The 22,924-nt window shown below is 42.0% G+C and overlaps 6 protein-coding genes across 14 annotated transcripts in view; 3 read left to right on the forward strand and 3 right to left on the reverse strand.

The window, feature by feature from the left end:
• Positions 1 to 8,485, reverse strand: part of LOC106745782 (zinc finger CCCH domain-containing protein 10-like) — a 14,657-nt gene extending 6,172 nt beyond the window's left edge. The window contains exon 1 of the mRNA XM_014621702.1: positions 8,398 to 8,485. The gene's annotated coding sequence lies outside the window, so the exon portion shown is untranslated. The remainder of the gene's footprint in view (positions 1 to 8,397) is intronic.
• On the reverse strand, positions 20 to 3,402 carry LOC106745781 (sarcolemmal membrane-associated protein). The gene is made up of 2 exons (XM_014621701.1): positions 3,233 to 3,402; positions 20 to 2,781 (listed from the first exon to the last, which is right to left on the reverse strand). Exon 2 carries the CDS (start codon positions 2,738 to 2,740, stop codon positions 389 to 391), a length of 2,352 nt encoding a protein of 783 aa, XP_014477187.1. The 5' UTR covers positions 2,741 to 2,781; positions 3,233 to 3,402; the 3' UTR covers positions 20 to 388.
• LOC106745783 (G patch domain-containing protein 11) lies at positions 3,081 to 5,597 on the forward strand. Of its 5 annotated transcripts, none has more exons than XM_014621703.1 (4): positions 3,317 to 3,814; positions 3,970 to 4,219; positions 4,435 to 4,701; positions 5,049 to 5,597. In XM_014621703.1, the coding sequence occupies exons 3-4, from the start codon at positions 4,476 to 4,478 to the stop codon at positions 5,588 to 5,590; spliced, it is 768 nt and encodes a 255-aa protein (XP_014477189.1). In that variant the 5' UTR covers positions 3,317 to 3,814; positions 3,970 to 4,219; positions 4,435 to 4,475; the 3' UTR covers positions 5,591 to 5,597. The 5 variants fall into 5 exon arrangements, with proteins under 5 accessions (XP_014477192.1, XP_014477189.1, XP_014477193.1 ...); XM_014621707.1 differs by having other exon boundaries at positions 3,970 to 4,077; XM_014621706.1 differs by lacking the exons at positions 3,317 to 3,814; positions 3,970 to 4,219 and adding an exon at positions 3,081 to 3,288.
• Positions 5,597 to 6,728, forward strand: LOC106745785 (partner of bursicon). Its single transcript, XM_014621710.1, has 2 exons — positions 5,597 to 6,352; positions 6,430 to 6,728. Exons 1-2 carry the CDS (start codon positions 6,110 to 6,112, stop codon positions 6,598 to 6,600), a joined length of 414 nt encoding a protein of 137 aa, XP_014477196.1. The 5' UTR covers positions 5,597 to 6,109; the 3' UTR covers positions 6,601 to 6,728.
• Positions 8,174 to 11,151, forward strand: LOC106745784 (bursicon). Its single transcript, XM_014621709.1, has 4 exons — positions 8,174 to 8,285; positions 8,407 to 8,573; positions 9,320 to 9,445; positions 10,441 to 11,151. The coding sequence occupies exons 1-4, from the start codon at positions 8,249 to 8,251 to the stop codon at positions 10,588 to 10,590; spliced, it is 480 nt and encodes a 159-aa protein (XP_014477195.1). The 5' UTR covers positions 8,174 to 8,248; the 3' UTR covers positions 10,591 to 11,151.
• A 1,178-nt stretch (positions 11,152 to 12,329) lies between these two features.
• The window catches only part of LOC106745736 (eukaryotic translation initiation factor 4 gamma 3-like), a 48,123-nt gene continuing 37,528 nt past the window's right edge, over positions 12,330 to 22,924 (reverse strand). For all 5 annotated transcript variants that reach the window (XM_014621609.1, XM_014621608.1, XM_014621610.1 and 2 more), the window contains 17 exons: positions 21,156 to 22,021; positions 20,876 to 20,983; positions 19,217 to 19,744; positions 19,016 to 19,092; positions 18,595 to 18,751; positions 18,134 to 18,407; positions 17,893 to 17,993; positions 17,608 to 17,771; positions 17,338 to 17,384; positions 16,997 to 17,229; positions 16,482 to 16,654; positions 16,154 to 16,233; positions 15,657 to 15,883; positions 15,412 to 15,561; positions 15,244 to 15,319; positions 14,787 to 14,936; positions 12,330 to 14,188 (listed from right to left, as the gene is read on the reverse strand). In XM_014621609.1, the coding sequence (XP_014477095.1) occupies positions 13,974 to 14,188; positions 14,787 to 14,936; positions 15,244 to 15,319; positions 15,412 to 15,561; positions 15,657 to 15,883; positions 16,154 to 16,233; positions 16,482 to 16,654; positions 16,997 to 17,229; positions 17,338 to 17,384; positions 17,608 to 17,771; positions 17,893 to 17,993; positions 18,134 to 18,407; positions 18,595 to 18,751; positions 19,016 to 19,092; positions 19,217 to 19,744; positions 20,876 to 20,983; positions 21,156 to 22,021 (3,626 nt within the window). In that variant the 3' untranslated portion in view covers positions 12,330 to 13,973. The remainder of the gene's footprint in view (positions 14,189 to 14,786; positions 14,937 to 15,243; positions 15,320 to 15,411; positions 15,562 to 15,656; positions 15,884 to 16,153; positions 16,234 to 16,481; positions 16,655 to 16,996; positions 17,230 to 17,337; positions 17,385 to 17,607; positions 17,772 to 17,892; positions 17,994 to 18,133; positions 18,408 to 18,594; positions 18,752 to 19,015; positions 19,093 to 19,216; positions 19,745 to 20,875; positions 20,984 to 21,155; positions 22,022 to 22,924) is intronic.

Below are 22,924 nucleotides of genomic sequence, written 5' to 3' on the forward strand. Positions count from 1 at the left end.
CCCCCCCACCCCCCGACCCCACTCCGCTTATACCCCGGCCCGCGACTCACGGGGACAGGTGAATTAAACAAATATATACAATCCTTAGCGTTTGTTCGTATAAAAAGCGTTCGATCGCATAACGAGACGCTTAAGCATTCATGTGGTGAGAGTGTCTAATCGTACTCGATCGATGAAACTAGTCGGTTAGCTTAAGAAATTTCGCCGTTGCGCCATACAATGTTAAAAGAAGAAGATGAACGAAAGACAATAAAGCACAGAAAGAGACAGAGGAAAAAACGAAGGAGAAACACGAAAGGGTAATATCGATCGACGGTGCGTGTGTGTTGTATGTACATATATACCGGAAAGAAGAGTATACATATCAGGGAGGAGAGGAAGGGCCGCATTAGAATATCTTCTCCAGCAGCATCCACACGAGCATGATCGCGATAGGCGCGACGTAGTGTATCGGCACGGTGTAGGTCGCGCTGAGCAGATCGCCGCACTGCGCCCGCAGCGCGCCGTATTTCTTCGCCAGGTCCGCTTTCTCCTCGACGATCGCGTTGTACTTCTCCTTCACGATGACCAGCTCCTCGTTGATCTCCATCATGCGCTGCGCCTCGTTCTTGGTGCGGTAGTAGAGCTCCCGCAGCTTGTCGACGACGAGCTCGGTGGACTCGCGCGTCAGCCAGTCCTTCAGCTCGTCGAGCTCCCGCTTGACGATCTGCCGCGCCTCCAGGCTGTCCTCGCTCCTCAGGCTGTCCAGCGATCCGATCAGCGTCTGCAGTATGTATTCCCTGCTGTGGTAACACGGCTGCATCGCGTCGTTCTTCGTGGTGGGCTTCAGGGTCTTCACGTAGTCGCCCTCCAGCCGCTCCTCGTTCTCCGCGCGTTTCGCCGCCACGTCGAGCGGACGCGGCTGCTCGTCCGTGCTGCCGTCGACGAACGTCGCATCCTCGTTGCTACCGACGAGCGTTTCCAGCGATATCTCCGCGACGTTGTCGATTTGTTCGATCGGCTCGTAGTGCAGCTCCGCGTGCTGAACACCCTCGGTGTTGGCGAATCGCACCTCCATCTTACAGGGTGCCTGCTTGAGTCCCTCCTTCCTGTTCTCCACGACGGTCTTCTCGCTCGCGTCGTCGCTCGTCGCAACGCTGCAGGCATCGTCGGTCGCCTCCGAGTTCGTGTCGGAGTCCGCGTCGTCGGGGTTGTCCAGGTTGGCGTTGCCGTTGACCAGGGTTCTCCTGGAGGACAACGGCGCGGGCGGCAGGATATACTCCGTGAAGCAGCCGACGTAGTCCGTGACCTGCTGCTGGTCTTTACTGAAGGACAGGTCGGACTTGAGCTGATTCGAGTCCACGTCCGGCGAGCTCGTCTGGTCGTCCTGCTCGGGCTTGTAGCAATTGACGTCGCTCTCCATCTCGATGTTGTCCACGTGGATGGAATTCAGCTTGTTGAGGATGGTGTTTATCGCCTCTATGGGATCTTCCTCGGCCTTCGAGTCGAGATTCCCGCCCACCTCCAACTTCAGATTCATATCCTGCAAGGTCTGCGTGTAATTCCTCAGGGCGGTGATCTGCTTGTAGATATTGACCGAGTCCGAGCGGGAGTCGCGCAATCTCGCCCGCAGGCGCTTCTCGATCCTCGACTGGTCCTCGAGTCGCTTGGTCAGGTCGCGTTTCTCCTGCTCCGCGCTCAGCAACACGTCCTTCACCTTCTCCTCGCTCTCCACGAGCTTGTTGGTGGTCTCCTGGAGCTTCTTCTGCGTATCCGCGTACTTGGCGCTGAGCTCTTGCAGCTCCGTCTGCGTGTACTTGGCGACATTGTGCAGGCTTTGGCACTCCTCCTCGGTCTCGCTCAGACGGCCCTCCAGCTGCACCAGTCTCTGCGTGACCTCGAGTTTCTCCTGCAGGATCTTCTGCAACGCCTCCTTCGCGGCGTTCTGATACTGCGCCTTCTCGTCCTGCAACTTGGCCAGGTCGTTCCTGATCTTGTCCTCGGTGTAGTTCTTCGAGTAGACCGCCAACTGGCTCTCGACGGTGACGACCCACGACAGCAGGCGGTCCTCCGTGATCAGCGCCTTCCACGACTGGTTGGCGGCCTTCCGGGTGTTCTCCACGAGCTGCTGCAGGTAGCCCAGCTTCGAGTAGAGGGCCTTCTCGCGCCTCGAGGCCTCCTGCATCACCTGATTGAGTTTATAGAGATCCTCCAAGGATACGTTACCGGCGGGCGAGCTGACGGAGGTGCTGAGGCTGGCCTTGGCTTCCTTGCCGTCCGGCAGGTACAACTTTAACGTCGCGATTATACATCCGTGTGTAACTTTCTTTGTACTTTCCACCACGTCCACGCCGAATTGCACTATGTCCCCGGAGCATACCTCCTTGGGCGTCGACTCCAGGCCGGAGGCGCTGAGTCTCTGGTTATTGACGAACGTGCCGTTGCTGCTGCACGTGTCCTGCAGGTAGAACTTGCCGGAGGAGTACCAGAGCAACGCGTGGTTCCTCGACAACACCTTGCAGTCGAAGATCGCGTTGTTCAGCGCGGCTCTCGCCCTGGCCACCGAACGACCGATCTTCATCGGCTGCTCCAGCGTCAACGTCCGCTCTTGGAACGGATGGGAATTGTCCCGACAGATCAGGACGCCCTTGGCGGTCATCTTGTTGTTCGGCGCGTTGTTTTGGTTCACGTTGGTATTGTTGTTCGGCCCGACGGGCGAACTGACATTTTGTATCCACCCGCCGCTGCTAGCTACAACCATAGCCGAGACGGATGAGAGTCTTCCACGGACGGATCCAACAGCTGCACCGAAAAATACCAGTTCCGAGATAACGCGCGCGCGAGACAGAGAGGGAGGGAGAGAGAGAAAGAGAGAGAGACACGCACTCGGACAGTAGACGGCTCTCCGTCTCCTCGCGTCGAGAGCGTGTCGAACGCGCACCAGCGTCGCTCCGATCCCGGTCACGAGGATCGCGGTGTGACCTTTCGGGGCCCAGCGCTCGGCGCAATCAACCGTGACGACACCGTGTTTGGCATGTTTCTTCAATGAAAATATCGCCGAGTCGCCGTTCACTCCCCCGCGGCGCTCCTTTTTATTTTCGTCGGCGGATCCTCGAGTCCGGATCGACGCGTTCGCGCGCCGAAATTCCGCGATCCGGAAGGGACGTACGCACCGCACGACACGCACCCGATACGAATCGATCTGCTACGATTCGTGCGAGGCGGCGGAACAACGTCCGAGACGCGAGCGTACCTCGTCCCGAGACGACTCGTCGTGCCACAGACGGAACACGTCGGCTAGGCTCTCGGGTAATTTCATTCGTGCGTGATCCTCCACATCGGCTATGGTCCGCGATTCGCCGCTGGAGCTCTTCTCTCTCTCTGTCGCTCGCTCGCTCGCTCGCCCGTTCGCTCGGCCGCCTGCTCGCTTACTCATTCACTCACTCACTCCACTTCACCAGCACGACGCGAAGGCGACGCCGCCCCGTCGCGATTCGAGCAACGACGACGAGGCGAATCGGGATCGACCAGCGCGGAGAGCGTACGGCCAGCCTGCCTTTCGGGATCGGCTCGGGAAGATATCGCGCACGGACGATGTACGACCCCGTGGAAACACACAGTGGCCCGTGTTCCCCTGACTCCCAGCACTCCGGTTCCGCGTTCCACCGTCCCATCGACCACCGCCATGGCGCGCGGCGCGGAGGGGCCGGGAGGGCACATGCCCACCTCACTTCAGACGTATACGCGACCGCGATCGGAAAATAACTCCGTATCGCGGGAATAATATCCTCCGCACGTCGCGCGTGGCATGAGACGGATGTAACTGATTAAAGATGTATGTAAGATACCGGCTGCCGCCGATGTCCGAAAAACCCGAGCGTAACATATGTCGAGTCGACGCGTTTATAAAAAGAACGGGCTTTAAAAGTCAAAAGTTGCGCAACCAGCGATACGTAGCGCGTTCGTGTTCTCATAAAGCGATCATTTCAGTTCGTACGAGTATCGTCGACGAGCTTCTCGTATGTCCCGAGAAAGAGAGTGGGAAAGAGAGAGGAGGGGGAGGGAGGGGAACCTGCAGGAATCGACTTTTCCAACGCCGTCAGTACGGCCTTTCAAGTCTCGCATAACCTAAAACTGCGAGAGTGCACACCGAACGTTATTGTTAACTTTCTTCAGAACATTATTCCTCTTTGTTGCATAATTAGTCACTACGGAAATCGACGATACTATAAGACGATAGGTCTGTTCGTTTTCGCTGCACCGCTGAACTAGTGCAATAAGTTGAAGCGAGACAAGTATATGTTTTTTCACTTCAACTTATTGCAAAACGAACAGACCTCATACTATAAGAGAATTGTTGAGATATTGCGTTGTACGATTGAAGTTGTAATTTTTGTCTCATTCTGCTATCGTTCAAACTTGATTTTATGATGATATCTACTGTTCCAATTTTAGAAAGTATTCTCCTGCGAAAGCTGATAATTCTATTCTGAAGCATGTCGGACGACGAGGATTACATGTCCGACAAATTTCTACTGAGCTCTGAAAAAGATGTCCCACCGAGCCTTATACATAGGCACTCTGACAGAAGAGAGCATGCGTTAATGAAGAGAAAGGCTGAGATTGAATTAAGAATGAAGGAGAAAAATAAACCGATGCGTGTAGTCGAGGCGGAAAAAAGGGAGGAAGGCTTATCATCTGCCATTACTAGTACTAACAAAGGTCTGTGTTTTGTACGTACATCAAGTATCAGATGTTTGCAAAAGTTCATATAATATTAAAGCCATATTTATTTATAATAACAGTGAAATGACACAATATTTTACGTCAAAATACTGACTGTTGCTATCAATAACCTTTTGTCACCTTTTGGGCAAAAAAGAAGAAAATTTGATACCACACTGATAAAATGACTCATCTTTTGAGAAAGTCCGTTTGTGTCTATTTGTGACCTTGTGAATGTTTGCAAGCACCTAATATATAAAATAGATAAATACAAAGTAAGAATATGTCAGATAAGTAATTTTGTCAATGAAGAAATTGATTTTAACAATTTACCTCGTCCACAGGTTTCGAGATGCTGATGAAGATGGGATATAAACCTGGAAAGGGCATAGGCAAGAGCCAATCAGGAATGGTCGAGCCGATTCCTGTGGAAGTGAAGGCTGATAGGCAGGGTTTGGGCAAGATATTGAAGAGAAAAGAATCGTACAATGGCAAGGACGCAGAGGCAAAGCTGGATAATATGAACATGACGGATTTCCGCAGTAGAATAGCGCAAGAAAGGGCCGAGCAATTACAGAAGGTCGATGTATACAAGAGCCAAAAAGTGTGCCAAGAATTGGATGCCAAAGAGAATATCGAGGAGCCTGAGGAATCGTGGTTCTGGCCGCAAAATAACGAGGAGGAGACTGACGACGACACCGACGACGATCGCCGGTCAAATGACGCTGACGCGGACGACGAAGAGCTCAGCGACTCAGAGAAACTTGAGATTCTCACGAAATATTTAAGGAAGAAGCACTTTTACTGCATTTGGTGCGGAATGAAGTTCGACGATGAGGAGGATCTGCGAGACAATTGCCCGGGAAGTACGAGAAACGATCATTGAGTGTAAACCGACGAATGTAAATAGGATTGGAAAATTTGTATTAACACTAAATACCGATAAATTCGTCGAAATCGCTGTAAAATACATTCATCCGTGTCTCATCGAGTTATACTACATTAAGAACATTTCCCAGGAATTGACACACTAAAATATATCGATGCACACGAGAGGTAAATTAAATGTTGCTTAAATATGACCACCTGCCGCGCCCGCGAGACATAAAAAGCCCATTAGGCATACGATGCAAAATATTGAGGAAGGAAATAACGTCTCGGGCGAGAAAAAAATCGAGCGTCGCGCTACAACAGCCCCGAGAGCGGCAGGTTCGTTACCCCCCGCCTGTTGAATGCTATCAAGGCAACGGGGAACCTCCGGGAATCTCGGCTTTTACACGAACGAGCGAAAGTGGGATATTACCTATAAAAGCATCCGTTTGATTCTCTCCTCTTTCATTTCACCCGGAAACCTCTGCGGCGACTCTCTGCCGGAGAAAGATATCGATAGAACGATATTATTATAATGTTGCTGTCCTCCAAGTCTTTGTTGATCCTCGCGCTTTACGCTACGATCAACGACGCCGAAGTGGTGGACGACGAGAATTGCGAGACCCTGCAGACGGAAGTGCGGATCACCAAGGACGAGTACGACGAGATGGGACGGCTGCGAAGAACGTGCAGCGGCGAGATATCCGTCACGAAATGCGAAGGGTTCTGCGACTCGCAGGTGCAACCGAGCGTTGTCACCACCACGGGCTTCTCGAAAGTAATTTCACGCGGAATGGGAGTCTCTCTCTCTTTCTTTCAAAGACGCTGTCTCTCATAACCGTCTGTTTATTGCAGGAATGTTACTGCTGCCGTGAGGGCTACCTGAAGGAGAGGCCCGTGGTCTTGAATCAATGCTACGACGCGGACGGGCTCCGATTGATGGGCATCGACGACGAGACCATGGAGATCAAGATACGCGAACCCGCCGAATGTAAATGCATCAAGTGCGGCGACCTTGCGAGATAAGAGCCGGTGTCGAATTGTACAAACGATGCAAAGCTGATTACAAACTATTGCGTAACTATCGATAAGATAAAACGACGAGATAACGAGATGTATTGTAACCACGATGAAAATAAACAAGTTTCCCGACATGTTTGTACCAATGATATACTTGCAGCCCTGAGACGCGCGAAAACTTGTATTCGCAGACGCCAGGCCCGTGTTTCAACAATGATAATTATAAAGATATTGCTTTCCATCGGAAAACTTCGCTAATCTTAATATTCCGTGTGGAACGTACGTGCATGTAAATCACACTCTTGTGTATCGGTGAACATTTGCAGACAAATACAAGTCATTTGAACAAAAGATGCATATGTTTATTTTATTCTAAAGAGCCCTTCCTCCTGGCCTATCGACCATACGTAGAATTCTCCATATATTTATTCAACGCTACGACATTTTAACGAGGATAAAAATAATTTTTCACTGACAAGAATAGCAACAGATGTGTTTGAGCGATTAAGTAAAACTTTTGGCCTTTTGACAAAGTAATGTGCAAGGATGACGGATAAGACGACTCGATTGCTTACTAACATAGTTAACATTAAATCTGAAAGAACTATGACAAGAGATGATACTTAATTAAATTTTTACAGAAAATCACTTGTTTCCGGTCATATCATTTATAAAAAAATTTGTTTGATTTGTACGGCTACTTTAGAAGAATTAATTTAACGAATGATATATAATAATGTACATATACATGTACAGAATGTCCTAAAAAAAAAAAGAGGCCAAGAGATCTCCAAAGCTCTACAATATTCGCAAAAATAATATGAAAATATTCATTTAGCTTTATTCAAAGCGTATGTATAAATAATATACATACATATATAAAAATATATAGTAAACCAGTTCATGGCTTAGCTGTTTACAATTCATAAACAGTCAACATTTTTTATGAAAAAAAATTTTTTTTTAAACTTAATTCTTATAAATTATGGAAATAAAGTTGCGCACAGCATCGCAATCACAATCGCAAGATGAAACCATCTCCATTACAAGTGAACAGCATAGAGATTGCCCTAGTATATAGGTGATTTACACAGAAATATAATATTTGTACAAAATCTCTACCTTTATCCGAAATTCATAGTATAGTATACTGGATTTAGCAATTAAGCATTGTTTTTAAATATACAAAAGTTACATCTGCAAAACATATTTATCTAAATTGTTATACAGTCAGTACCTGAGATTATAAAGTTTTAAATCATAAAATGTATTTAAATCAATTGGCAGCATGTTATTGAGCAAAGATAAGAAGATTAAAAAATAAAGTGCGTATAAATAAAACTATATAGAATAAAATGTTGTGTTCCTTCATATTTACATGGATACATATCGTAATTTCTAAATAGGGTGGAACTATTAGATTGCTGTAGCAACGGAAAATCTTGTTTAAGTGCTACATATATGAATTCGGGGGCGAATGTGCCAGAAAAAGCATTTCTTACGTATACATATTTTATAAGTATATACACATATATACAGTGACTCTGACTAAAATGTAGTGGAAAAGAAAGGGGGAGAACACGACCACCTATGGTGTATAAAAGCTTCGGGCAGGAGACTTATCGGCACAGTGAAGTGCCAGAAAAGGGAAGCAATGTACCGTTCGAGAAGCAAACTCTTCTGTTATCTTGGTGAATAAGCTAACACATATTGCAAATACTTATGAAATAAATCTAATTCTCCGAGTTGTCTTCCTCGTTTACACGTTGCGTGAAATAGATAATAATGAAAATATCTACTTACTCGGCACAGTGCTCAATGGATTGCTGATATGTCTGCTATATGGAAGTTCGAAAGCGATTGTCGGAGTCGACGAATGTCAGGCGATACGTGTGATACACTTCCTTCAATATCCGGGATGTATTCCAAAGCCAATTCCCAGTTACGCATGCAGAGGACGTTGTAGCAGTTATCTGCAGGTAAGATAAAATAATTAATTAATAATAACCTTACAAAAAGTGTGTAACAAGCAACAATATCTATCTATCTATCTATCTACAGTTTCCAGGAATTATGATATAATGAAGATATAATAAACAAAAATTGCAACATCTTTATCTCAACAAGTTTCCTAGCATATGGCATATATAATGGAATTTGTTTTTTATTCATTCTCAGAAAATATATTTTTCTACACGAAATATGTTGTGAAACTTACTGAGGTAAGAATGTTGCTTTTATCTACTGAATGTACAGATAACTAAGTTCAATGGACAATATCTTTCACAAGTTTGCTAATATCTCTTATAAGTTTCCTAATAGGGATTAATACCCTACTAATAAGAAATAATTAACGCAATATACCATATATAATATCTTATCCAAATGTTTTCGAAAGCCAATACAAGAATGGATGGATATATCTGTGATTTTAATAAGCATCATAATAGAAGAAACGCACTCTATATAAACTATATATACTAAAGCACATTTGAAGGATATAAACATTAACAATCACACTAATATTGAAAATATACAAATATTGTGTGTGTACTTGACACGTCTAACAAATTGTTTTGTGTCATTTTCTGAGTACGAGAGATATATATGTATACAAATATATACACATATATGTCTCTCTACACATATATTATGCATATAAAAAAGCTGTGGCACACGCGAATCCACGCGCACGATACGTGTTCGATATTTATTACACGCACAGGTGTCCGGATCCAAAATGTGGCAAATGGAGAGGAGCTGCATGTGTTGTCAGGAAAGCGGCGAGAGAGAAGCTAGTGTGTCCCTGTTCTGTCCGAGGGCGAAACCGGGGGAGAAGAAGTTCAGAAAGGTAAGTCCGCTTCCGTCCGTGACCTGGCGACGACGCGGTATCGATGGCACGATCAGCCGATCGCGAGTTCTCAGTGATCGTAAACGTCGCACACCAACCGTTCGTTTATTCCACCGACCGTCACTAGCCCGAAATCAGCGATCACAGCTTTCGACACCACGAGTTTCGCACAGCCATATTGTTTTCGTACGCGGCCAACGATGGCGGCCAATCGGACGCGAACGTCGCGCGTATTTTAAAACAGATTCAAAACGTGATCGAAGCCAACCCGATGCGCACGATTTCCGATCATTTTTACTCTTATTCTTTACAAGAGATTCTGGGAATTCGAAGAAGATAATTTTTCGGTGAGTTGTGCGACAACTTTGCGTGCAAACGAACAGAGTCGCAGCAATATCTCGCTGCTTCTGTCACAAATCCACGCATTAAGTCCGTTTCTCGCATTTAACATCGTAAAAGCCTTTGCACGTAAGAAATTTTTTGTCGTAACCGTAAACCCATAAGAAAATTGACCAATCGCAACTCATTATTCTCCTTGCAATTGAAGAATAATCGACTGCGATCGTGTCAATTTTCTTATGGATTTACGGTTACGACTAAAAATTTGTTACGTGCAAAGGCTCTAAGAAAGAAAATTAATCAAGATGACATAGAGAAGGTTATTCCATTTTCGGATAAATTTATCTAATGGATAAATATCTGAAGGTCGTTTCCTTACGGGAATAAACTACAAAAATATGAAAAAAGTTACTGGTATATTCTTGAGAAAATATAAAATCATATGTAAAAATTTTTCTCCCTAGATTATTGTTCTTCAATAATGTTTTTCAATAGTAAGTCAGTAATTTCTTCATAGTCTTGTAATTTATTTTCATATGGGAACATTCTTCAAATATTTATCTATTAGATACATTTATTCGAATAGAAATAAGGTGCAAGAAGATAAGGAACAATCGGCTTATAAGGATTTCGACTGATACGATTGTGTTTTACAGGTCATCACAAAGGCGCCATTGGAATGTATGTGCAGACCATGCACCAGTATAGAGGAGTATGCGATAGTTCCTCAGGAGATCGCAGGATTCGCCGACGAAGGCCCATTCGCCACGTCTGCGCACTTCCGACGCTCCTCCGGCTTACAATAGATATACTTTCTCGCTGAAACCTCACACTGCCGCAAGAATCGCACGGTAATTGCATAAGCTTTAGGAATTACGAGACTAATCCGTATATACGCGACGCGATTGAGACTCTACGTTCAGTAATTATTCGCTATTATAAATATTAAGAAAAAGAGCCCTCGACAAATGCTGTTATTTTTCTCGTCGGCTGAGTAAAATCGCGATAGATTATATGTGTACAATGAATACAAATGTATCTATGTAATGTGCACACGAGACACGCAAATAAACATGTCTTCTGATTCCAAGAACCGAGAAGCAAATTACATTACACAGCAATTTCGTTCTGGTCTTAACCCGGGAATAGTCACCCGGGGTCATTTAGATTCCAATTAAAAGTCGCTATTATTAACAATATATAGCACATTGTCGATTGATCTATATAATTTATTATTATTTAAGAACATTTTAAACATAGGTTTACTTGCTACTTTTTGAAAAAAATTAGGAGAAACCAAAACAATATTTAAGAAGCGAAATAAACACCTAACCAAGAAACGAAATAAAAACCTAACCAGGTGTTCGTGATCGTTTACGAAAAAAAAAAAAAAGAAGGTAACTATTTTCGAGTTAATGACTCGTGCGCATTTAATTGCGCTATTTCATCGGCAAAAGCACCGCGAACTTGGAGGAAAGTAATGAATAACGGTTTGTCATGGAGTTCTTTTTTTTATTTTTTATAGATATGATTTATATATATATATATAATTTATTTATATTTATATATTTATATATTTATATCATAGAAGTGTATGTGTGTGTGTATCTATGCGTCGTGAATCCGCGTCCTTAGAGCGATACTTTTTTTTTTATTTATATTATGTATATGTAAGTCTATGTATACACACGCGTAAGTACACGCAGATATACGGATGTACGTGCGACAGATATACGTGCGTGTTCGTACGCGGGGGGAAAGAGGGAATATCGGCGTGCAAGAACGCGTCGCAAGACGACATGTACGCGACATTCGCGGAGGACGGCGCAGCTTCGCTGCCGCCGTTCTCCGTGTGTATGTATATATAATCCCCGTTTGAATCTTCCGTTTACAGTCTCGCGCGTTCCGTTATTTACAATGACACACACACATACATACATATATATATGTATGTATGTATGTATGTATATATAACTTCTCTAGTCGTTATTTCACTTATCCACAGTGTTTTCAACAGTTTTTTTTTCCTTCACTTTGTTCATATATAAATTAGTGTAATTCTTTTTTATTATTTATCTAAGGGGTCTCGTGAAATGCATCACGTACACATGTATACACACTCGCGCACGTTTCACTTTCTCTTTCTCTCTTTTCTTATCGCGTCTACAAATCGTTTCTTACTTCTCCTTCCTTCGTATGTATCGACCAATAAGTGAAATTAATTTTCCATGAGAGGAGACCGAAGGAAAAACTCTCTCGTCTTTCCTTCGCTCGCTCACTAACAAACCATCTCGCTATGCTCTACGCAATTCGTAACGCGAGTCGCATTCGAACTCCTCTACATCTCGCATCTCGAACTCCCGAGTCGGGAGAGTCGTGTCATCGATAGATCGCAGACAGATTGTCGCAAAAAACAAAAAGAGAGGAGAAAAGAGACAACGGAAAGTTTATACAAAAAGAATGAGGAAGGGATAACAGTGTAGGAAACATTGCGAGTGGTGTCGAACATTCATAACTCATCCGAGTTGAGAGATTATGGAACATATTGCAGATCGTTAGTTTACTTCAAATAATAATAATATATTTATATATACAATATCCACAGCTATATGTATCTAAATTTCGAGTAATTTTTTTTTTTCAATAAATCCGTAATTAATTTTGTTACATGTGTCCTATTTCGAAAATTGTCGATCCACGATTCCGATCATTTTAGGAAAGAAGAAATCGAAGCAAAAGAACTCCCGGTATAAATTTTTTTTGTTTTTATAAAGTAAACCTATACGTGTCGATACTTTCGGAAAATAGTTGCCATTTCCCAAAGAAATGTTTAAGATACCTTTATGTAGGTACGACCAATCGTGGGACGCTAAATAGCGATAGGTATGTGTGTGTGTGCCGGATAAATATAAATGTTCTCTCTTTCTCTCTCTCTCTCTCTCATACCTAACACACATACTGAAATTAATCTCTATGCTCATCGATTTGTTTTTTCTTCCACGCGAGCACGCTTGAAACAAAGTTGAGTTCACGCTGTACCTTAAATCAGTTTAATAACAATTTTATACAATTCACTACAGTATCTGCCACGTGGATACATCCAAAGGTTCCCACGCATTGTGCTCAGCTAGCTCACTTTTCTTTCTTTCCTTTTCTTCTCTCTCTCTCTCTCTTTTTCTCACACGCGCACACATCCGTACACGTTCATACATCCACTCACTCTGTGATTATAAATAGCTAGTGTTAAAAAATAGTACCTTAATATGCACACCATTTGTATTCTTTCGTTTTCTAACTTCAACGTATTCTACAGTACAGATCGTATTTCCGCAATATATACCATTTTTCGCTTCACTTTTTACCATCTCTTCATGTTTCACATGTAAATGTCCTTTCTTATAATACATTATAAGTTCTTATTTGTAAAGATATAAATTAGTAATTCCGTTACAGTAATAGGAAGATCTGTCTCGCTGTCAGTGTCAGACTTGGTTATTCTCTGTAATTCTCTGTGTAATCCTTGGTAATCCTCGGTAATTCCTTTAATCTTCTTACTTTCCGAATGTAATCCATGTAAAATTGACCCTACTTAATCAGACGATCTGCAATTCGTTATCTAAATCGTGTAACAAGCACTTCGGTTGTGATCCGTGTTATAGCGTATTATAATTGGAAGCAGCTTCGAGTCTTCCCGATTCCAAGCATGGAAAAAAAGACGTACGTACCAGTCCTATTGAGCGATCGACCTAACGCGCGCTGCAGAGACACTTTGCATATACATAAGAAATACGATAATATTCTCGAATTTTTTTTTGCTTTATTTCAACTTTAAACCATTTCTCATTTAATTATGTATAATAATTATCCCGCATTATTTCTGTAATAATTAATATTTAAGTTAAAGTTTATCTTCATTATGTATATTATCAATGAGTGTCCCATTTCTTCTGTTCACTTCGCGTCCTATGTAAAAGGTCCTAGGCTATATTACACACACCCGCAAGCATCACTTTACCAATATTTATTGTGTCTTTGTTTTTAATTTTACTTGGGGTGTTTCTGGTTTGTGAAAAAAAAAACACAACTGCAATTTGATTTCACTTAGCACGTTGTATGTGTCCATTTAACGGAGGAAACATGTATTCGAGTCTTTTATAAATAGACGATAATGTAATCGATCACAGTATCGTCAACAGCAACCCCGGTCCGCTTTGGGCGATAATTCCTCGATGCTCGAGTTATCATCGGGCTCCAGTAAGTCAGTGAAGAATGACGTGAGAGCGACCATCGCCACGGCATGTCCCTCACGTTCCGCTGGATCCTTGACGTTATGCCAAGTCAAAAACGCGTCACTCGATATCACATTGTCCAGCCATAGTCGGTTTATAATAGTGATGAGGAGACCTACATTGAGATAAATAACGAATACTCGTTAAATTCCCAAGTTTCATGCATCTATGCAGTATATATTGCATAGATTAAAATATATCAAGCGTATAAGCAAGGTGCGTAAGCAGGGAATGGAAGGGGAAAGAGCGCTCTTGCACATGTGTTAGATATGGCTGTGTGTACATGATGATTGTTGATGATTATCAGACGATGATCAGACATTATGATTGTTGATGATTATCAGACGATGATCAGACATTATGATTGTTGATGATTATCAGACGATGATCAGACATTATGATTATTGATGATTATCAGCGGTAGAGATGTATCAAGTATTGCTTCTTTTCCATATAAGTACGATTTTTGAATAAGTGCGTACATAATCGTACTTATATTACTATACGTAACATACGTAAGATTTCTAAATAATAATCGAGACATCGTTTGTCGCGTTTTGTTGAACAGTCATTAATCGTGATGCACGAATGTGTTAACACGATGCAAGCGATTGGTAAATCTTCGTTGCTGTTGTACTACTAGTGCTATTAGATGATAGCTGGATGTGTAAATTATGCATTGCGTGGCGTTATATATTACGTAACGTAATTACCAGACGGATATTCGAGCTTCGTCATATACGATTGAATTGCATAAAGACATTGCAATTCTAACATCTCGTCGGCATCGACATAACGCTGGATCAGCGTTTGCAAGGTTATAAAAATATCTTGGTTGAGTCTCCATGTATCGTGTATGGGTTCTACGTAAAAGACAACAGAATCATATATTAGTACGAAGTAGCCTTGAGAAACTTTTTGGCTGTTGTCCCAAAAAGTCGACTCAGTATCCTTTTGGCATAACAACACAAAGATGACTCAAAAACATCTTTGCTCTGTAGACATAACGTATCATCAGAGATTGTTATCGTTTTACAGTGAATATTGTTTTATTTTTTTTATTTTTTTTTATTATATTAATATATTATAATTTATAATAATTTTCTTCTAATTTTTTTACAAGTTTTCTTTTACGTATATCTTCCGCCGATAAGATTTTACGAGACTCACCTACTGACGTCTCTAAAATGGCAGTCATTAAACTTCTTATAAACTTGGGATCCTTAACTCTAGTATAAACATTTTCCTGAAATATCAAATCGATTTTAGAGATTTTCATACAAGCTAACATATGTATAAGCAGATTCGCGTGTAAAGTCAATTTGAAGAGATATTTACGTTTATCCAACTACAAATATCGTCGAAGGAAGTATTCTCTTTCATGAGCCTTCTGAGATTTTCTTGGATTTGCACCAAATTGAGTTGGTTACTATTAGCAGCGGTGGAACTTTTGGCACTATTACAATCACCAGTTAGGAACTCCAAATGCTGAGGGGAGAAACGTGAGAATAATGAGATTATAGATAAGACATCACGTGTATAGACAATTATTCGTTAAAAGAAAAGTAACTTAGAATACTTACGTAATCCTTGATGATCTTATCCGCATCCTCCATTTCCGGGTCGAGCAAATTACTCAATTGTAGTCCACTTTGGTCCCATTTATCGGCAACCCATTTAGATCCTTTGCTTTGAGATACTTTCACCATAAGTTCTCCGAAAAGTTTACCTACGCACCCGTTCGCTTTCAAGCTTAGAAATATGCTTTTCATCTCGGATAATGGAATAGCTTCTTCCTTTATCGAATATGCTGAAATACAAAGTATCACAGATGTTAATCGATTTGCTCGAGATCGTACTACACGGGTGTGAGGAAACTATAAAATCTTTCTTCAGACCTGTTGAGCAAAGAGTACCTGCACGGCATATTTCTATGGTGTACAATGCAATTCTCATCATAAAAGAAACAATTTTATCTCGAAACTTAATTCAAAAGATTTCATTACACTTGATATATTCGCTGACTAAATTACGAGGAGAGTAAATTTTCGACGAAGAAAGATGTACATATATTACTTACACAATATCTCGCCTAGGTAAGTCCAAATTTTGGGTAAATCGATGACCAAATCGTCTACTATCTGCAACACTTCTTCTAACCTGAAATAGAATGTTATCTTTACGTTTACAAAAATTCCTATGAAAACGTTATTATGCGATTAGATTTATATAAATATCGTCAGTATCCTTTTGGCTAACAACACAAAGATAATTTTTCACATATCTTTACTCCATAAAAAAATTTTGTCATCATTGATTGAATACCTTAGTCATGAACGTGAATTATTTTACACAGTTCTGATCATGATCATTTTTTAATCGATAACTGGACACGTATCATTACTCACCCACTCTTAAAATATTGCAGAGGTAAGATTTTTTCCTTAATCAAATGGGACATAAGCTTAGAAACGTTTTCACGATCGGTAGCTGTCTTCTCAAAAACATGGTTCATACACTCCAGGGTGAATTTGCTAAAGGAGGAACTATCGAACTTCTCTTTAACCTCTAGCGCTGTATTCTGCAAACAGAGGGAAATGCGTTCAATTTAGATCACGTCGTAGATATTTTGGCGTTTAAATATCGCCGGATATATTTGAAGTCGAATAAAACGCTTCTTCAAATTTTGGTTTGTCCTCTTGTTGGTTATGTGAGTAACGTAATAATAGATATTACCACAAGAGACCAAAAAGAAGGTATTGTTGAGTATTATTGCACGCCAATGACTCAAGCATCTCCTATGAGAATCAGAGATGGATCTAAGGAGCGTGCGATTGTGTACGACTTGATAACACACTCGCATCGCTAAACTTATATATTAATATTTCTTATATTATTATTTCAGATTCAGCGGAAGACTCACCTTGACGATTGGCTCTTCAAGATAGTGTCGCAACGTGGAATTCAACGCCTTCGTGAAGTCATGCTCCGACATCGGAGGTTTATGACTAATTGTGCCAGATTGTGAAGCAGACTTCATTATAGGCGAAGGCATCGACATGCTCTGGCTGCGCGAACTATCCAGTAATGAGCTGCCACCTCGACTCGATGATGCGCCACTCATTTGGTGACTACCGTTACGGGAATTCCTACCATCTGTGGAAATAATGACGTTTCTTTTAAAATTCTCTTCCTAACGACACCGGGAATACTTTTAAGCATCATCTCGTATTAAAGTTATTATCTGCATATAAGAAGACATACCATAGGAACTCTTGTAGTCACGGCCACATGGACCCGTCGATCTTGATCTGAAATCACGAGATGGAAATATAATCGACCGTTTCTAATATGTCTATAATGCTAACGTGCAAGGTTTATGAAACGTCAGAATAATTTTAAGATCATGGATGTTCTAGCGTGTTCAGAAACTCTAGTCTTTTGTGTATCATCATATTTGCAAAACACAAGATGTAGGAGCAACAGTTGTGATACGATTGGCAGCAATTGCGTTTGAAATAAAATAGGACTTACCCAGAAAGTGGCAGTGGCATCCTCTTGTCCTGGTCGAAGTTGGTAGACATATTCTCGAGACATGCAAACTTATTTGCACTTATTGTCTTATTGGCGCCCATAACTGGATTTTTCGCCCACAGATAAGCATTTCGACTACCAAGTTGCATATCGTCCATGGGCGGCTATAAAGAAAATAAGAGATGATATATATGATAACAATATTCGCGTTAACAATGTTTAATAGTTAGCGTTTGCATCACAAAGAGGGATTAAATGTTGGTGGGGAAAATTTGCTTTACTTACTGGTTTATTCTTCAGTTTTGCTGTTTCAACTGAGTAGGTCGCAGGCCTCATTCTACCTACAGGTTGGCTCCAGCCATCATCTGTAGGACCAAGTCCTCCACCTGCAAAAAATTATCATTATATGCATGCAAAATTATCGTTGAGGAGAATACGTGCGACATTTATTAATAATACAGAGGCTTTATTATCAGAACATGTAGGAAACTAATTACAACTGTGCGTTATTACAAATGAGACTCACGATTTTTCTTCTTGTCGTTGTTCCGATCGTCTTTTCGTGGAGTGTTCAGCAGAGCACTGTTGAGCTGTGAATCTAATTTCTCAGACTCTGCCTCCTTGGTGATTTCATCTATCGTCTTGGGGCTGCTCTCTACTTCCCTCCTTTTTTTCCACGCCCTGTCTCGTAGTTCTATGACATCTTGTATCATAAAACGTACCCTGGAGTTGATCTTAGGGAGATTTTGTCCCTTTCGAGAAACAATCTCCTGCATCCTGTTGAAGTATTCGTTGATGTCCTGGAATAGAAAACAAAGAGCAAGTGAGAAATGAATAAGACAACAAATAACGGAAATCATAGCTAAAATTTTCCTTTTTGACTAAGAAGTCTATTCACTCTTTAGCTGCATTTTTCTTGTAAAAAATGTACATGTTCCATTTTGAACATAAGAGTGAGAAAGCGAAAATATAAAAATACATCTTTACCTCGCCAGGTCTATCTTCTATATCTGGACCTATCGTTTCGAATAACTTGCACAGGCACTCCATGCTTTCTTCGGAATTTAGCTGCAATAGTTGTTTAATGCAGCGATGCATGATTTTGGTGGTCAATATCGATGCTCTGTATAGCTCTCCGATGAATCTATAAATAAATGTGATAAATAAAATATGTATTCAGAAAACAAAAACTACGTTCTCGCAAAAATACTTTATTATTTGTTATTATTTTGTTACTATTTATTTTATGTATTTTCTCAATAAAAATAATCTTGTTTTCAACTCTTGATGAAATGATAAGTGCAAAAATGACCCTCTCTTACTTTATAGGTACTCTTTCACTTTTATATTTAAATATATCTTGCAATAAGCATGTAGAGAGACATATTGGGCAAAAAGATTCACTTACCGAACATTTCCTACAGCTTTTACACGTTGTCTACGTTCCTTATCTTCGAATGACAATTTCATTTCCTTCTTGAGATTCTAATAAAAGAGCAATAACACAGTCAGATATTTTGAAATTATCATATTCACGATCATGGAGGGAGGAAAAAAAAAAAAGAGTAAAAATAACTACAGATTGAAATAAATCAAGAGAGACACTCACGGGATCTCTGCACTCATCAATTTCTTTAAGTGCTTTGTTTCTCATAATGTCGTCGTTGGGATTTTTCTCAAACTCTTTCTGGCAACGTGTGATGATGAGTTTCTTGAATGTAATAACTTCACCATCAAGGTCAGGCACCTTAACTTCCAACGGACCCAATTCTCTGCACAACTGTGCATACTCAACAGAGTAGCAGGGTTCGTCGACAGCTTTCTCAAACACCAGGCCGATGACGTCCTGTAGCCGTGCGGGCGTATCGATTTCGAGTTCCTTGATAAGTTCCATCAACCTTCCGAACTTTTCCGGAGTGAGCTTGTTCAACACGCCGCGAACGCCGTTGACAATATTAAATGACTTAACTTGATCTGTCGACATATTCGCAGTCTGAACTCTTAGCGGGACCCAAGCATTGTTGATTCTTTTTAATTGCACGTCTTCCTTAACTGATAACGAGTACTGTATAACGTTTGGCTTAGCCGGTTTGCTCGATTTCCCTCCTGGATGACTCTTATTACGACTTGTGGGTGGCTGTAAACATAATACGACCGCCTGATATAGCAATGGTAACACGACACGCACAAGTAATTCCAAAAGCGCAATCATTTCAATCAGAAGGATTGTGTCTTCCTTCACAGGATTTCGGACCACTACTTTAATTCGGCATCATTTAACTAACTCCACTCCTGAGGAGCTATTATGGAACTATTTTACAATTCTGATTGGAAACGTACGTTTCTGACTGGTCGGTTTCCAATTGGAATTCCACCCGTCTTTCGAGGCAATCGTTGCTACGCGACGAAACAAAAAAACGGTAGCGGCCTTCTCGAATCACGGCATAATGCCCGTATCACACAGATTGTAAATTGCATTCGCGTCCGCGCCTACGATTGTTTTTTGATTAATTAGGTAGAGACGTTGGTAATTTGATTAGTCAAGAGACGCGGACGCAATCGACAATCGCTAGCGTGATACCTCATAATATCATAAAACCTCTCCGCGGCTGGGCTGTATGCTGATTAATTTCCTATTCGTGAGATGTGAAACTCTTAATAGGATGGAATATAAAATTTTAATACAGTCAACAGGTCGAACTTGTACTTTGTATATCGTCTTAGTTAAAAAATTATCTGGTCTATTCTTATAATTCAAAACTACTTAATATCACGAATGATTCATTATTTCTTAGGCTGATGACAGAGAACTAGACGTAAACGTTTACATCTAGTCTTCTGCCATCAGCTTTACTGTATCTACGATAAAATGAAAAAAATTCTTGCATGGTTACATTTAAACATGAAATAATGTAAAGAAACATTTATTCTATGTTGAAATCTTGATTATTTGCTTGAGGATAAATTTTAATCTAAATAAATGTGGATTATTGAATAAATTTTAATTTCTTCGTTTAAGTAAAATGTAAATGTATTATTTATTTGAAGACTAAAATAACGAAAGTACTCAAAGTTTGGGACGTGTCCAAGTAAATTGGTATTAATTTTTTATCTTAACTCTTCTGAAAAACTGAAATAGTTCCATAATATATCCCCTAATCTCCAAATATTACAGGTCATTTCGAATAAAATGGCAGATTTCTTTACAGAAACTGTACAAAGAATCGTCCATTCCATTCGACACGACTTAATGTGTTTATTGACTTACCAAACGAGAATTTGCATTAGTCTTCGCAAACCCGGGCATCAACGCATCATGCCTGTTCAAGTGCACTTGAGCAAACGGTCTTAAATCCGTCATAGTGCTAAGACGTACCTATTATAAAATATACATTAATGCAATATATATGTATGAGAGATACAAAATATATAATACAATACAAACATGTAAACAAAAAATATATATTTATAAGAGACCCCCATAGATATTATGTATGTAAGAGGCATATAATAATGCATGTACGAAAGCAACGAGATGAACATCTTACTCTAGAATCCTTAAGAACGATCTCCAGGTCTGGTAGATTGGGCGGTTTGATCTTGCTATTGGGATCAAACTGCAATCTCATGAGAAAGTCTCTGTCGTACATCTTCTTTCCGCCTGTATTGATCGGACTCCATTGATCCTCCTTATACGTATACTTGAGCACCGGTGCTTTAGGCACGGTCTCCGTCAAGGCATCTTTTGTTTCGACGTCTTGCTTCGCAGCTTCCACTGTTGCCGCCGTCAGTTTCTCCTCCTCCTCGTTGGGCATGCTCAACGCCGACACCTTGGAGTTCTCCTCGTTCTTCTGCGCGACCAGGATCTCCAGGTTGATGTCCTCCTTGATCTTGGCGTGATCAACAACGTCGTTGGGAACCACTGCTGGAATTACCGGCGCTGCCGCCACCGTTGCTTTCGGTTGTTGCGTATTGCACACATTGCTAATTGGTGGCTTCGCGTTATCCCCTATCTTCGGAGGGGTGGTTTCCTTAGAGGTTTCCTTGCTAATCGGCAGCTTGTCAACGACGGGAGGAGACGGCGCCTGTTGCACAGGAGTGCTTTCCTTCGACACCTCGACGAGCTCGTGCTTCTCGTTTTTTGACACGGCCAAGATCTCCTTCTCCTTCTTCGACTCGTAATTATCCTTCTCCTTCATGTCCTTGATCTCCCTGACGGATTCTTTATTACTGTCCTTCGGAGCAACCGGGACGGACTGCGACTCCTTGTTGTCCTGCTTGATCTCGGCAGTCTTCGGTGCTGGTGCTGTATTTACAAACGCGTCCATGTCCGTGCCTTCCTTCTCGGCTCCCTTGCGATTCAGTTCGCGAGGTTTCAGCTTGTTCTTGCTCTTTTGCTTTTGTACAGCTTTACCTGCAAGAAGAAAGGAAAGACACACGGTTATACGTGCAACCTCAACCTTACCATTAGAGGGTTAACACCAAATTATGGTATTAATAGTTTTTCTTCGAAATTATCTTTACTTTCTTCTTTAATATTTTGCTAACCTGTAAATATACGTAATAATATAATTCAATAATACACTTTGTTGTTATTGCGTCTATGTCCTAAGGGAAGTGTTCTAGAACGATTAACAAACACTCAATCAATCAATGTATAACGCATGGATAACCAGGAAGGTGTTGGGAGTCTGTTCAACGATATCCGAAGGATATCTCGTCGACGTGTCGATGCACGGCCGACATCGAAGGGGCGCTTCGCTACAAAGAACAAGAGTACCGTGGTCTCGGGACCCGCGTCGATGACGACTTTTGGATCTGGTGCTGCTGCTGGCGCGGCTGCCGCCGCCGCAATTCGTCGTCGCCGTTGTTCTTCGGTCGCCCATGTTTCTCGCGTGTGCATACGTACACGTGAGCTCTCACATCCTCGAGGATGGCTCGAGTTTCAGGGCGATCCGTCGTTCTCGACCGCCGCCCGCGCGCCTCCCCCGCCCCGCCGCGGCCCCACTGATTCAGTATTTATTTATAAACCTGCCAAATCCCTGCCAAACGCGGTGTAGATGCGACACGAAACGCGACGACGACGACGACGATGACGACGACACTCGCATTTTCGGCGACGTGATCGGTAAAAAATGTCGGCGATTCGCGCTTCCGATCGGACAACGATGACGATGGGATGTCGAGAAAGGCCGAAGACGGCGGAAACGAAGACCACACCGGTTTAGCCGCCGAGCACTAGAATTCCGATCCGATTACCGACGACGACGACGAGATAACGAATCGCGAACGATTCAGCGGCTTAACGGTCGAAAAG

Source organism: Dinoponera quadriceps, unplaced genomic scaffold (assembly GCF_001313825.1).
Source record: "Dinoponera quadriceps isolate SergipeBrazil2010 unplaced genomic scaffold, ASM131382v1 scaffold1658, whole genome shotgun sequence".
NCBI classification, from domain to species: domain Eukaryota; kingdom Metazoa; phylum Arthropoda; class Insecta; order Hymenoptera; family Formicidae; genus Dinoponera; species Dinoponera quadriceps.